This window comes from Prionailurus bengalensis, chromosome C2 (genome assembly GCF_016509475.1).
Source record: "Prionailurus bengalensis isolate Pbe53 chromosome C2, Fcat_Pben_1.1_paternal_pri, whole genome shotgun sequence".
Taxonomy (NCBI): domain Eukaryota; kingdom Metazoa; phylum Chordata; class Mammalia; order Carnivora; family Felidae; genus Prionailurus; species Prionailurus bengalensis.
The window spans coordinates 123,817,651-123,831,399 of NC_057350.1; the positions used below are offsets into that span (position 1 = coordinate 123,817,651).

At 47.4% G+C, this 13,749-nt stretch overlaps 1 protein-coding gene across 3 annotated transcripts in view; it reads right to left on the minus strand.

Annotated features, from left to right (window-relative positions):
• The window catches only part of CLSTN2 (calsyntenin 2), a 608,534-nt gene that overhangs the window by 93,274 nt on the left and 501,511 nt on the right, over positions 1–13,749 (minus strand). For all 3 annotated transcript variants that reach the window (XM_043595270.1, XM_043595271.1, XM_043595272.1), the window contains 2 exons: positions 7,327–7,575; positions 1,797–1,918 (listed from right to left, as the gene is read on the minus strand). In XM_043595270.1, the coding sequence (XP_043451205.1) occupies positions 1,797–1,918; positions 7,327–7,575 (371 nt within the window). The remainder of the gene's footprint in view (positions 1–1,796; positions 1,919–7,326; positions 7,576–13,749) is intronic.

Below are 13,749 nucleotides of genomic sequence, written 5' to 3' on the forward strand. Positions count from 1 at the left end.
GGAATTTATTTTAATTCATCTCAATTTGTATTAGGTATTTAAATATATCCCATATAAGCCATATGGCACTTTAGAAGGCAGCTGAGAGGTTGCCGGGAAATCAAATAAGCAACGTCAGGATTTCACAATTTCTGCAATACCCAGAATTCCTAATTCAGAGGAACATATACGAATCCAGATGCCATATTTGCAAAACCCTGGGATCCAGCAGGATGAGATTTACTGGGAATAGATTAGGCAGTTGCCACTGGGCTTCCTAAAACATCTTTCCATCAGCTTGGCGGCCTTGACCTTGTCCCATTGCCTGGAGTTCCAGCACTGAAGGATTCCCTGAGGTTAATGAATCTATCTTTTAAAGAGCATATGTCTCTGCTTCTGTGTGGATGAAAGGGGGCAGCCACCATTCTCCTCTCAATATAAATGACTTCCTTCTGGACTGCTTCCCAGTAACACTCTCTGAAACCAGCCCTACCTACCTGGGCCTGGGGGCTTATGTAGTACAGGGAGAGTGTCTGGTAGATGCCCGTGAGTAGGGAGAGGATTCTGGAACACTCATCCCTAGACAAGGTGAGGCAGGTAGCACACACCGTGGGTTTTAGGGGAAGGCAGAAGAATGAAGTTCCCAGAAGCACTCAGGATATGGGTGGGGTTCCACACAGTACGACCGCAGAATGGGCATCATATCATCTGCTTCCTTTAGCAGGACCCATTCTACAATCCCCTTCCTGCTCTGCTGGCATTCTCCATCTTGATAGTTTAAAACCATTTTTGTTATTATTATTAAAAACAATTATTTTATGTTTATTTTTGAGAGAGAGAGAGACAGACAGACAGACAGAGCACGAGTGGGGAAGGGGCAGAAAGAGAGGGGGACACAGAATCCAAAGCAGGCTCCCGGCTCTGAGGTGTCAGCACAGAGCCTGATGCAGGGCTCGAACCCACGAACCACGAGATCACAACCTGAGCCGAAGTCGGATGCTTAACCAACTGAGCCACCCAGACGCTGCTAAAACCATTTGTAAAAATCCGCACGTGCCTTCCCCCCAACCTCCTAACCCAGTTCAAGTCTAAGTGAAGGCTGGCTCCAGGCCTTCTGCCAGACTCTTCCTCAGGGACACAGCCACCCAGAGAAGTGACCGCCCCTTCTGCAATCTCAGCCCTGCACAGTCCTCGGAAACAGACACTTCAAAGCTTTTCACTCAAACGAGACACTTGATTTGTCATTGACAAGTATGACACAGTAGCCCTTGTGATCACAAGTCAGGAAGCTCTGGAGTGGGTCATAGGGTTTTGCACTTCAGAAAGGGACGTGCACTGCTCAGTGTGCTGTGTCACTGTTTACTTCAAGGTCCTCGGGTCCCTTGTTCTCAACCTGTGTCACCAAAAAGCAAGGCTGCACTGTCACCCAAGGGAGATAACAGAGCATCAGAGAGGAGACATGGGCACTTGTGATAGAAAGATGTGTTAGCAGAGATCACAAACTGAGCTTGGAGATCAAGAGAACCAGCTTCCCAGGAGCTCAACGTGGAGCAAATGGACAAGACACACGTCGACGGGTCTGCTGACAGGTGCACGGTCCTGCCTGGGAAGTGTGGCCCTCCCACCCCCAGGTGGTCTTGAAGGCAGCAGTTTCTATCGTGATTTTAAGATGCTGTGTGTCTCCCTGAGCTGATTTTTCCCAAACTCAGCAAGTGAGCAGAACTTTGAGGGGCGTCGTGGCTGCTCTCGTCATTGGAGCACACCTACCGCCCCTCCCAATGGGTGAGCTGGGGTGAGGGGTGAGGGGAGCGCCCTACCTGGTCCAGCTTCCAGTGGAACTCTGCGGGGCGGAAGGTGTCGGCCTGGTCGAAGTCCTTGCGCAAGAGGAAGACCAGGCGGCAGTTGTGCACATACAGGGCATAGTGATGCCGGTTCATTTCTGAAAAGCAGAAAGCGATCGGAGTGGTTGCAGAATCGCTGCATCAGTCTCTGCCAGAGGGGTCTTCCCGCTACATCGCTTAGAGCGCCTCAAAGGGGAAAGGGGTGGGTGTTTCGGTTTCCCCTTACACAATCAGATCTCATGAATGTTCTAGAACACACATAGTGGAGCTCACTGAAATGGAAAAGGAAGGTGCAAGAAAGTCCACAGCAAAACCTAGGCAGAGAAGCCATCTGGCCTTAGCAACCTGACTTATACTGAGATACTGCATCAGACACAGGATAAAAATTATATAGGCTAACGAGTTTCGTTTATTTTTTATACAAGTACTTCTGGGAGGGCTAAGGGGGCTCTCTGGCAGTCACGTCAGCTACCCTGGGCTCCTTTAGCACAGCTGGTGTCTCCTAGAGTGCTGGACTTTTATTCCATTTCATCAGGCTTGACAATGGCGACCACAGATCATGTCTCCTTCTCTACCTTATGGTGTGCAGGTAGGGGGAGCGGCTTCATTTCTGGTTGCTACGAGGAGGGGGCAGATTGATTTTTCAGCGTTAGTCATAGTTCCATGTCTTTCCAAAGCTATGAATAAATACCTCTCTCCCCATACACAGTGGATGGGATATTTTCCTCCACTGATATAAAAGACTTCCTTTTCTGCTTAGGAAATCTCACATCATGGGTCCCAGCCATGATGTCCTGCAGCCACAAGATGACAGCCATTAGGAGGAGAGGAGCTGTTCTTTGACCAATACTCAAAGAGCTCACATGATATACATGTTAGCATACACAGAAATCTACTATGAGGCACATGATCCATAAATGACGCATGGATGAGCAGGTGACCAGGTGTCATAGGAAGAACACAGGCCCTAGAGTCAGATAGACTTTGGGTGGACTTGTATCCTCTAGATGGTTCTGGGAGAACTTTTTAGCTTCTCAGAGCCTCAGTTTCCTTACCTGTGTGACGACAGGGATGCTGGATTATCCTAATGCATCAGGAGAATAGGATAGTGAGATCGATTCTTGTACTTCCTCTACAAACCTCAACACCAATTCCACCTCTAGATATGGGCTCTGGGTGGTCCCCTTGCCACAGTCATTGGTTCGGGACCCAGGCCCAAGTCAGGCAACGCAGGCCATTCTCTCGGCCCCAGGGCTTCTGTCAGGAAAGTGACTCAGTTCAAGCCCGTGATTCAGGAGCTTTTCTGAGTGGTTTTAAAAAAGAACTCTCCTTTTTTAAAAATCTTTTTCTTTTAAGTTTTATTTATTTAATTTTTAAAGAGAGAGAGAGAGAAGCAGAGAGAAAGAAAGAGAGAGAGAGAGAGAGAGAGAGAACACGGGAGGAGCAGAGAGAGAGAGAGAGAGAGAGAGAGAGAGAGAGAGAGAGAGAATCCCTAGCAGGTTCCATGCTTAGCACAGATCCCAACACAGGGCTTGAGATCATGAACTGAGCCGAAATTAAGAGTTGGATGCTTAACCAACTGAGCCACCTAGGTGCCCCAAAAAGAACTCTCTTTTATCAGAAAGCAAATAGAAGAGATACTATCTCTCTAAAAGTTGTCTACATGAGTGGGAGGCATGGAGCTGCTTCAGCCATGTTTGCTAACATGAAATTGTACACACATGGGGCAGATCTGAGAAACTGCAGCAGAAAGGGCCAAGCCCTTGATCACACTTTGCCTGAAGGTGTCATAGCTCTGGACATTTTCAATTAAAAGAACTCTATGTTCCCTTTATTACTTTGATTTTTTGTTTATTTGATATCAGTTTGGTCCATATTTCCTATTTCTTATAACTGAAACCATCTTTAAAAATTTTTTAAATGTTTATTTTTGAGAGACAGAGAAAGATGGAGCACGAGCTGGGGAGGGGCAGAGAGAGAGGGAGACACAGAATTCGAAGCAGGCTCCAGGCTCTGAGCTATCAGCACTGAGCCCAACCCGGGGCTTGACCTCATGAACCATGAAATCATGACCTGAGCCGAAGTTGGAAGCATATCTGACTGAGCCCCGCAGACACCCCGAAAGCATCTTAGTTGACACAATGAGGAAGTATGTGCAAAGCAGTTGCCAGTGTTGTAGGTTTGGCCTAGGCCAAGGTCCAGGTGACCAAGTAATTTCTGTTATCTGTTGTCTACTGTCAGAAAAATAGAGAAAGAAGGACTTTTCTCATTTAATATTATTTGGAGCCAGGAAAAGTTGTGGGTGAGGAAGGGAACAAGAAGAATGAATGGAGGTCTGGAGCACTTTCTAGCCTAGGAAATTTCTTCCTCCTTCTCCCTCTGTTAGCCTGGGTTCCTGGAGTCAGTATCCCTACCAAGGTCACTGGTTTATTCAGTGGGCTAGGGATATGGCACACTCAGAAATCGACTCCATTTCTTTTCATGACCCCTGGTCATTGTTGCAGCTAAATGTCTAACAAAAAGAAGCCAGTTAACTGAAGTAATAGGGGCGCCTGTGTGGCTCGGTCAGTTAAGCATCTGACTCTTGGTTTCAGCTCAGGTCATGACCTCACAGTTTGTGAGATCACAGCCCTGTGTTATTCTCTATGCTGACAGTGTGGGGCTTGCTTGGGATTCTCTCTCTCCCTCTGTCTCTCAAAATAAATAAATAAGGGGCGCCTGGGTGGCGCAGTCGGTTAAGCGTCCGACTTCAGCCAGGTCACGATCTCGCGGTCCGTGAGTTCGAGCCCTGCGTCAGGCTCTGGGCTGATGGCTCAGAGCCTGGAGCCTGTTTCCGATTCTGTGTCTCCCTCTCTCTCTGCCCCTCCCCCGTTCATGCTCTGTCTCTCTCTGTCCCAAAAATAAATAAACGTTGAAAAAAAAATAAATAAATAAACATTAAAAAAATGAAATACTAAAGCCCCATGACAGAATTTTGGATTGTTATGTAATTCATATCTTTAAGGAATATTTTATCACAAAGAGAAATGATCTGGATGTAATATTACATAAAAAAAAAAAACAGAGAACATGACAGTATCACATGTATTATAAAAATAGATGGAAAATTGTAAGGACATCTTACATATACACAGAAATAAAAATAAGATTTTATTTGGTAATGACATATGCCAAATATAATCAGAAGATATCTCTAAGTATTAGGGTTTTAGGGGGTTTGTGCATTCCTCTTTATACTTTTATGTGTTTTTTTTTCAGGTTTTCTGATATAAACATGCCTTGAAAAAAATGTTTCTGATATATAAAAGCCTAATAAAACTTTAGCCTATTCCTGAAAAAAAATTTTTTTTTTTTAGGGCAAGAAGGTATTTATAGATTATTTATTTTTTAAGTCAAAGAACTTAGAGAAAACCTTCCCTAGCTTCTCTGTGCCAGGGTTGAGCTGCTTGCAAAGTGTTGTTGCATATGCTTGGCCAAAGCACAGGAGCACCAGGTCTCTCTGACTTGAGGGTGTCGATGTGCCGTGGGGTGGACTGGTGTGACGACAGTGAAGTGTCATTATTTAAGGTGGTATGTTCAGCCATGGCTGTACACAGGAATCTGCTAGAAAGTCTGACTTACTGTGCCGGGTGGGGCCCTGGCATCTGTGCACTTTCACAAACATCCGGGTTAGGTTATTCTCCTGTGTAGCCGTTGAGAACCACTGGACCCAGAGCCTGCGTGTGGAACTTGGGCCCGGGGGGCCCAGTCTGATCCCATTTCTCTGGGTAACCGGCGGTGCTACCCTGGGCCAGTTGCTCAACCTTTGATATTTCAATTTCTTCCTCTGTAAGCAGGAACACTGACATCTGTCTGACCTGCCTCCCGGGGGTATTTGATACATTTCAGAAAGGATTATATGTGTGTGGCCGCTAACCCCAGCCGGGGCGGGGCCACTTTGCGCTGGTACCTACAGCCCTGTCCTGTTGTCTTATTGATACGGGTTCCTGGGTTGTGACGGGAGCACCCTGCCAGGCACTGCACGGACCACACCGCAGGCTGATTCCTGGGGTTGTGGGCTGAGCTCTGAACCTGGTCCCAAACCTCAGTGTGACCTCATGCATGTCTACAGAATCCTTCTGGCATGAAAGTCCCAGAAAAACTGACCCTCGGCACAACCAATCTGACACAGACTTACTTTAGGACTAGGAAAAGCCAGACAACTCTGTTTCAGTTTCTGCATCTGGAAAGTACGCTAACATGTAATATAAAGAGTGACTGAAACAGAAAAGGTGGAGTGCTGGTGGAGTGCCTGGGTGGCTCAGTTGGTTGAACAACTGACCTCAGCTCAGGTCTTGACCTCGCGGTCTGTGAGTTTGAGCCCTGTGCCAGTTTCTGGCTGACAACTCAGAGCCTGGAGCCTGCTTCAGACTCTGGGTCTCCCTCTCTCTCTCTGCCCCTCCCCCACTCATGCTCTGTCTTTCTCTCTCTAAAATAAATAAAAACATTAAAAAAAAGATAAAGTTGTAAAATTTGCATAAGATACCCCAAAAGTGTGTGTGCCTGCATGCATGTGCATGGGTTTGTGTGTGTGTATGTGTGTATATGTGTGTGTGTATGTGTGTACCTGTGGGGTGTGGTGACAAGTGCACAGGACTGGAGTCAGCTGGATCTGAGCTTACATTCCAGTTCTGATACTCACTGGCTATATACTTGGGAAAGTTATTAACCTCTCAAGGATGTTTCCTTATCCTCAAGATGGGAAACACAATAATGCTTTCATAAACTTGTTTGTAGAGATGTAAGAGACTATCTTGAACAGTAACATCTAACACAGATTGAATTTCCTATGTGCCAGGTACTGTTCTAAAGCACTATATGTACATTAAGTCATTTAATCCTGATAAAAATCCTATGGGTAGGTAACACTATAATACCCATTTTATAGAAAGGGAAAGTGAGGCACAGAGAGGTTAAACAACTTGCTGAAGGTCATATGGCCAATAAGGGGTGGAATGCTTTTAACCACTAAGCTGTGAACTGCCTTGTGCAGGCTTAATGTGGGGAAAACGCCTTGCCAAAGTCAGCTACCATTCGGTGACTTTGAAAATGAGCATGACATTTTCACTGAAAATAAACCTTTGGAAGTCTTACTGTCTATAACATAGTGAAGGTGAAGCTGCCTTGCTTGAAGTAAGGATGCGGTGTCCCCCACCAGCTACCCCCACCCCCTTCATGTGTAGCAGCCCTAGGTTACTTCTGGGGAGGCTGGAGTTCTGAAGAACCCAGTTTGAAAACTACCAGTCTCAGCTTTTGCATTGTGTCTGTGCCTCTACTCTTCCCCCCTTTCCTGGTCCTGCTCTACCCCAAGCCCAGAAAATCAGCAGCCAGAAAACCAGGCACAAGAATATTTTCCCAGGCCCCCATCATACTCTTGCTTTCCTCCCACATCCTCTGTGGCTGCGTCCGTGCCTAACCAGCTGGGATATAAGGGGCAGCCACCGGCAGGGGTGGGCTCCAGACTCACCAGTCTTATCCGAGTTACAGAGAATGGTTTCCTTCTCGGCTCTCACACCGGGGCTGGGGCCATGTTTCATCCACATGGTGATGGTGAACTGGTCTGTCAGGTTCTTGGGCACAATCCCATCAGGGATCTTGGCCCCTTGCCTGCCATCGAACTTGAAGATCATCTCACTGCTGTCCACCAGCAGTCCTGCTGTCCAGTTGGTGGCTGCGCTGGGGGATGGCAAGAGGTCGATGATGCCAGAGGAGGCTCCTGCAGTGCACGGGGGACAGAAAGAACAAAGCGTTATTCTTCACGGGCTGGGTGTCCTCACCTTCTATTTTCTGCTCCTGGGTCAGGATGAACTACTCAGTGTATCTACTTAGAGATCTAAGCCAACCTGGAGCTGGGTGAGTCAGGAAAAGAAAGGCCAAAGGCCACACCTGCCCCCCTCCTCCCCGAGTTTCTTATGGTCTGCAGAGGTGAAAGCATCAGTAACATGCAGACAAAAATGTTATATGTGACAAGATAAGGTGCAATGAGCTATATTATATAAGGAAAACGGTGCTGGAATTTAGGGAAATGAGAATGGTGGGCTTTCATAAGCAGAGAAGTTCCCAGAGAAGGCCAGAGTTTGATGTGGACCAATGAATTCATCCATCCATTAACCCATGAGCCATTTATTGAGCCCCGACCATGTGCCAAGACCCCTGCTAGGCACTGGTGATGTAAAGGTGAATCAGCACAGCCTCTGACCTGGGGCAGCTCAGAGCCAACAAGTGGACACACAGCTGTGACACAGTGTGATCAGGGCTGTGATTGGGGAAAGTTCTAGGTCCCGATGCCATAAGGAGTGTGAGCCACTTTTTACCCACCACACTTTTCTTTTTTTTTTTTTTTTACAACCATTATGTTTAGGCCAAACGGTACAGTGGTCGAGAACACAGGTTCAGAAGTTAGCAAACTTGAATTTGATGCCTTGTAACATGACTTGCTGACCTAGGCCCTGTGAGCACGTCCCTTAGCCTTTCTGCCTGTCCAGCTCCTGCTGTGACATCTCCCTTCCCAGTGGTTGTGAGGACTGAATGGGAGCCTGCATTAGAGCCTGAAGCAGCATGCTGGCCACGTGGTGAGCGCTCACTCCATGTTACCTGTGACTTTATCCTTACTATTGTAACTATTTTTATTTCTGCTACTGCTATGATTCCAGGGTAATGCACGAAGACTAAGCCTGAAGCAGTGGGAGTGTCCCAGGTAGATTTATGTCTTAGGAAATTCACACCAACAGCTTTGTGGAGGGCGGAGCTGAGGGGGGCAGGGGTGGCCAGCCTGGCAGAGAAGACTGGATGCCTCCGCTGGGAGAACCCTTGGGTGTCCACCGGCTTCCCACTGAAGTTCAGAAGTTGCCAGCAGAGCTCTCTGCATCTTTATGTCCCACACAGGAGCAGGGCTCAGCTCTTTAGGGAAGGATAAGGATCGGGGGCTTCCTGATACTGTCAGGGAATAAGGTGTGCATGGTGCAGGAAGCCAGTGCTCTCCCAGGATGGCTCCAACCAGTCAGTCGTAAAAGCTGACGGGCTTAATGGACAGTGGTTGCGTGCATTACCGGATCTTTGCCAGAGGTCACTGGACATCTGAATTCTATATATCAGAATCTCGTCTCACCTAGGGATTGGGTTCCAAAGTCAGCTACCACCAACATCTCCTATGGTTAAAATGACCTTTGAGAACCTTTCAGGAAGGTGCCATATTGGAAACCAATATACTTCTTGGGAAAGGTTCAAGCAGTCAGTATTCCCTCTAGCCTTAGAACAGATGATCAAGTCTAGAGTTGAGCACCTGTTGGTTTGCAACTGAAAGTTATGCTATGTGAAAAATAGGTATCCTTAGAGCCAGATGCTTTGTTTAGGGTGACAGACTCACCCTAGGAGAGGCCTCCAGGAACCACAGAGTCTGAGAGGGTGGGAGATTCCTGTCTGCCAATCCATGATCACCCTGCGGCTTATGCTTATCAAGGAGAAAGTGTGGGCAGTATTGACTGCATTATTTACATGTGTATTTCCTAGGGTTTTGGGGTTGGTACCATGCCTGATACACAGTGCCATTAATAGACACTCATTTAATGTTTATAACTGCCCTTCTTCCCACCCAGGGCCTCCATGAGATACTTCTGGCCATCTATCCAATGCCCAGGTAAGCCTGCCCATTCAGCCTTATGTCTGTCCCCACACCTCTCATCAATATTTACTTGTTCTTTTTTAAAAAAAAATTTTTTTAACATTTATTTATTTTTGAGAGACAGAGACAGAGCATGAGCCGGGGAGGGGCAGAGAGAGAGAGAAGGAGACACAGAATCTGAAGCAGGCTGCAGGCTCTGAGCAAGCTGTCAGCACAGAGCTTGATGCGGGGCTCGAACCCACAAACTGTAAGATCATGACCTGAGCCGAAGTCGGATGCTCAACCGACTGAGCCACCCAGGAGCCCCAATATTTCCTTCTTCTTATCTAATGTCCCTGAAGCCTTGTCTGGTATGTATTTTATTTCTCTGCTAGGTTGATTCACAGTAATATTTTAATGCCTAACAAAGCCTTAAGGGTTATCACCCTCCAAAGGTATCGGAAAGAAATCTATATGGGTGGTAGCAGGCAGAGATTTGAGGGTGGTTGGGGAGTGGGAGATACGCGGTCTTTTGGAGCAATTTCATTTTCTTAGAACCTTCAGAATAATGTGACATGGCAACTGCTTCTTGGACCCACAGGTGAGTTGGCTCTGAGACCAGGATTTGTCCAGTGTGGAGACGGCCCCGTGACGGGGCATTCTCAGAGATTGTGTCAGTTCTCGAAATTCCAGGTGGGCAGAGATGCAGGCTGAGTGCTCTGGGCTCCTAGACTTCCAGCTCAGGCCAGTGAATCCAGTGCAGTCTAGCAGAACCAGTGCGAACATGTGTGCCTGGTAGCTGCCAATGCCAGCTTTGCACCATACCACTATTATTTATTTTCCTAAGGACTGGTTTGGGCACTGAGCACCAGACCTGAATTAAGTACTACAATGCTTTTGCTTAATCATTCATCTACATGGTGAATACTATTATGATTCCAGTCTACAGGTAAGAACCTGAGGCTCAGTAAGCCCAGGATCACAACCAGCTACTGAGTGGGCCCATCACCAGGGCTTTGCAGCTCCAAAGACCAGGCTCCCCACTGCACCGCCTCAATGAACCAGGAGGGAGATCTTGTAAACTGTGCTACATTTTATAAACAGAAATCAAAGCCCAGAGAAGGGAAATGACTTGACCAAGGTCACAGAGCCACACAGCTAGCTAGAGGCAGGCCCAGCTAATGTTCATTCTACCATGCAGCATGGTGTCTTGCCAAGCACACAGCATAGGCCCCTGGGATCCCACCCTCCTACACAGGTGGCTGTCCACAGACAGTCATGGTGAAGACAGCATGTGCCCTGGTAAGGCCATTGATGTAGGCTTCCCTGATTCCATGACAAGGGGAGCGGCGGGGCCACCCTGCCTAACCCACAGATGTTGCCTACCCAAAAGCATCAAGCTGTAAGTAACCAGATGGTGCAGACTTCCCCAAACTCAACAGCTTGTATTTCATTTCTCGGCGCACTTAAACAAACTAAGAGAGACTTACTTTCTCCCAAAGTTCCTCTCTCTCTCTCCTCTCCTCAAGGGATCTCAGGGAAAGCTGTGGGTAAATAGGACGCGTCACTTGCAAAGATGGTGCCGCATCATCTGGAATCAGGGTGTATTTAAGGAGCTCTTTGGGAATCCTCTGTGAAGGTCCCTGGGACCCACCCGGCTGCTTAGAGTCCACACTGTTTCGGTGCACAGCAGTTGCAGGTTAAGCGTGGCGGACTTGGAACCAGAGTTGAGGCGTGAGTCAAGGTCCCCGAGGCGTAGAATGGGGAAGCCTCTCTGAGCCAGCAATTAGATAAAGATGTATGAATGAGATAGATTTCAGGACACACTGTGCTGTGAAAGCAAAAATGGAGCCCAGGGGCCCGAACTTCTTAATTGCAGGGTTTGCATTCTGCTCTGAATGACTTTGGTGAGGGCAGAGTGTTCTTAGCACCTCAAGCTGGGCCTGTGGCAATGGTAATTGACATGGAGCCTCAGATCATGCCTCCTCGGGGTCTGCCACAGGGCAGGAATAAGTGGAGGGTCTCAGGGTTGAGGAATCATTGTAATCAAAGACACAGGCCTCATTCTGGGGCACCTGGGTGGCTCAGTCAGTTCAGTGTCAGACTCTTGATTTCAGTTCAGGTCATGATCTCATGGTTCATGGGTTTGAGTCCCACATCAGGCTCTGTGCTGGCAGTGTAGAGCCTGCTTGGGATTCTCTCTCTCTCTCTCTCTCTCTCTCTCTCTCTCCTCTCTCTCTCTCTCTCTCTCTCTCTCTCTCTGTCGCTCCCCCACTCATTCTCTCAAAATAAATCAACTTTTTTTTTTTTAAAGACGCAGGCCTCATTCTGTGGCATGCTCTTCCAATTGCAATATCAACTCCATACTATTTCAATAAATATTCATGTAATGTCTAGGTTACGCCAGGCACTGTGACGAGAAGCCAGGAACGAACCAAACAGAAGTTGGCCCTACCTTTTGGGACCCAGTAGAAGATCTTTTACCATTGGTGGGTAGAACAGGTCAGTGGCAGAGTCTCAGGGGAGGACAGGGAGGCCCTCTTGGCAAATGCTATACTAGGACTGTGTGGTGGTCGAATGCACCCTGTTCCCAACATGCTTCTCTGCCCCACTGATGTCACAGAGCCATGTGACCTGTTCTGACCAACAACGTGTGAGTGCAAGTGATGTGTCCTCTCAGGGCAGAAGCCTTAAGAGACAGTTCATGGCTCTCTAAGTCTTTTCCATGCACCATGAGATCAACAGTGCTCTAGATAAAGGCTACTTGTTAGCCTAGACCCCGGTGGGAGGCCGTGTGGAAGAGAGCCACAGTCAACCCAAGAAGGACATGTGGTAGAGATGATAAATAAACCTTTGTTATAAAATAATAATATGCCAATAATAAACACCAATAAAATAACGATAGCCAATATGATTTTAGAGTCACTGGTGGCTGGTGCATAACCTGCGATCCTGATTATCCACGTAAGTGACCGACATCAGAGCCTACGATTCCCAGTTCTTCTTCCGGAGGCCTTCGACACGGACATGTTGGGAGGACTTTCTGATGTCCTTTCAGGAGCTCACATGCTGTTGTCCCTACTCAGAGTGTCATTCCACCTTTGGAATCCCAGACAAGAAGGGTTCCTGCAAGGCCTTGCCATTGGGAACTTGGATCTCCAGGTGAAGCAAACTGGGCCCTGGAAGAGGGGCGGTCAGCCAGGCTCCTGAAGCAGGGCCATAGAGACTCAGTTGCTGACCAGCTTGTGCAAGGCCACTACAGGTAAAATCCTTACCCCCAACATGGGAGGGCTACTATAAGACAGCTGTTTAAATGATGCCAAAGAAATCAGCATATCCATGGAGAAGCTCCCCACTCACTATCCTCTATGAGTCAGCCCTTTGCCCTTTAATCTGATTTCCAGTAGGTGTGTACTGATTTTCCTTTAAGCAGTAGGCCCACTGCTGCTCTCTGAGAATGGAAGTACTGGCTACATCTAGGGTTCTGACACTCACCCCCTAGAAGCTCAGCCTTTTAAAGGCATCTTGGAGAAACTGACAATAGCTTCCTGTAGCTGGGCTATTCTTGGGGTACAAAAGCCTCTGACCATGATTATGAATGAGAGCAGCTCTGTTAAGCTTCATGGTATAGTAGAAGATGATCTTAACTTTTTCTTTTCCAAGAAAATGTTTTTTAATGTTTATTTCTGAAGGAAAGAGAGACAGAGTATGAATGGAGGAGGGGCAAGAAAGAGGGAGACACAGAATCCGAAGCAGGTTCCAGGCTCTGAGTTGTTAGCACAGAGCCCGACGTGGGGCTTAAACTCACAAGCTGTGAGATCATGACCTGAGCCTAAGTCGGACTTTTACCGACTGAGCCACCCAGGAGCCTCTTAACTTTTTTTTTTTTTTTAACATGTCTCCCCCAGAAGACTGAATTGTTAAGCGGTCTTATTAACTTCTATATAACCTCAAGAGTTGCAGCATTTGGACACTCAACAAATATTTGTTAAATTAAAACACGAATGAAGGAATGAAAGAATGAATGAGCGAATCAGCTATGAAAATCTCCTGGGCTCTCAAATGAATAAGCCCTGAGAACAACTTAATGTCTGGTGATCTGAAGTGCTCTGACAGATCACCACTTGATTTAATAGGATGCTCTCATCCTGTGGCCTTTCCTGCAACAGAGCCTCTCCTCAAAGTTCTTGACTCGAGAGACAAAGCAGCTGACCCAGGTGACATATGTGGAGGTGTGGGCCAGCTGCCAGGAGCCTCGTGATCCTGAGGAGGACTAGCCTTTGGCCTCCG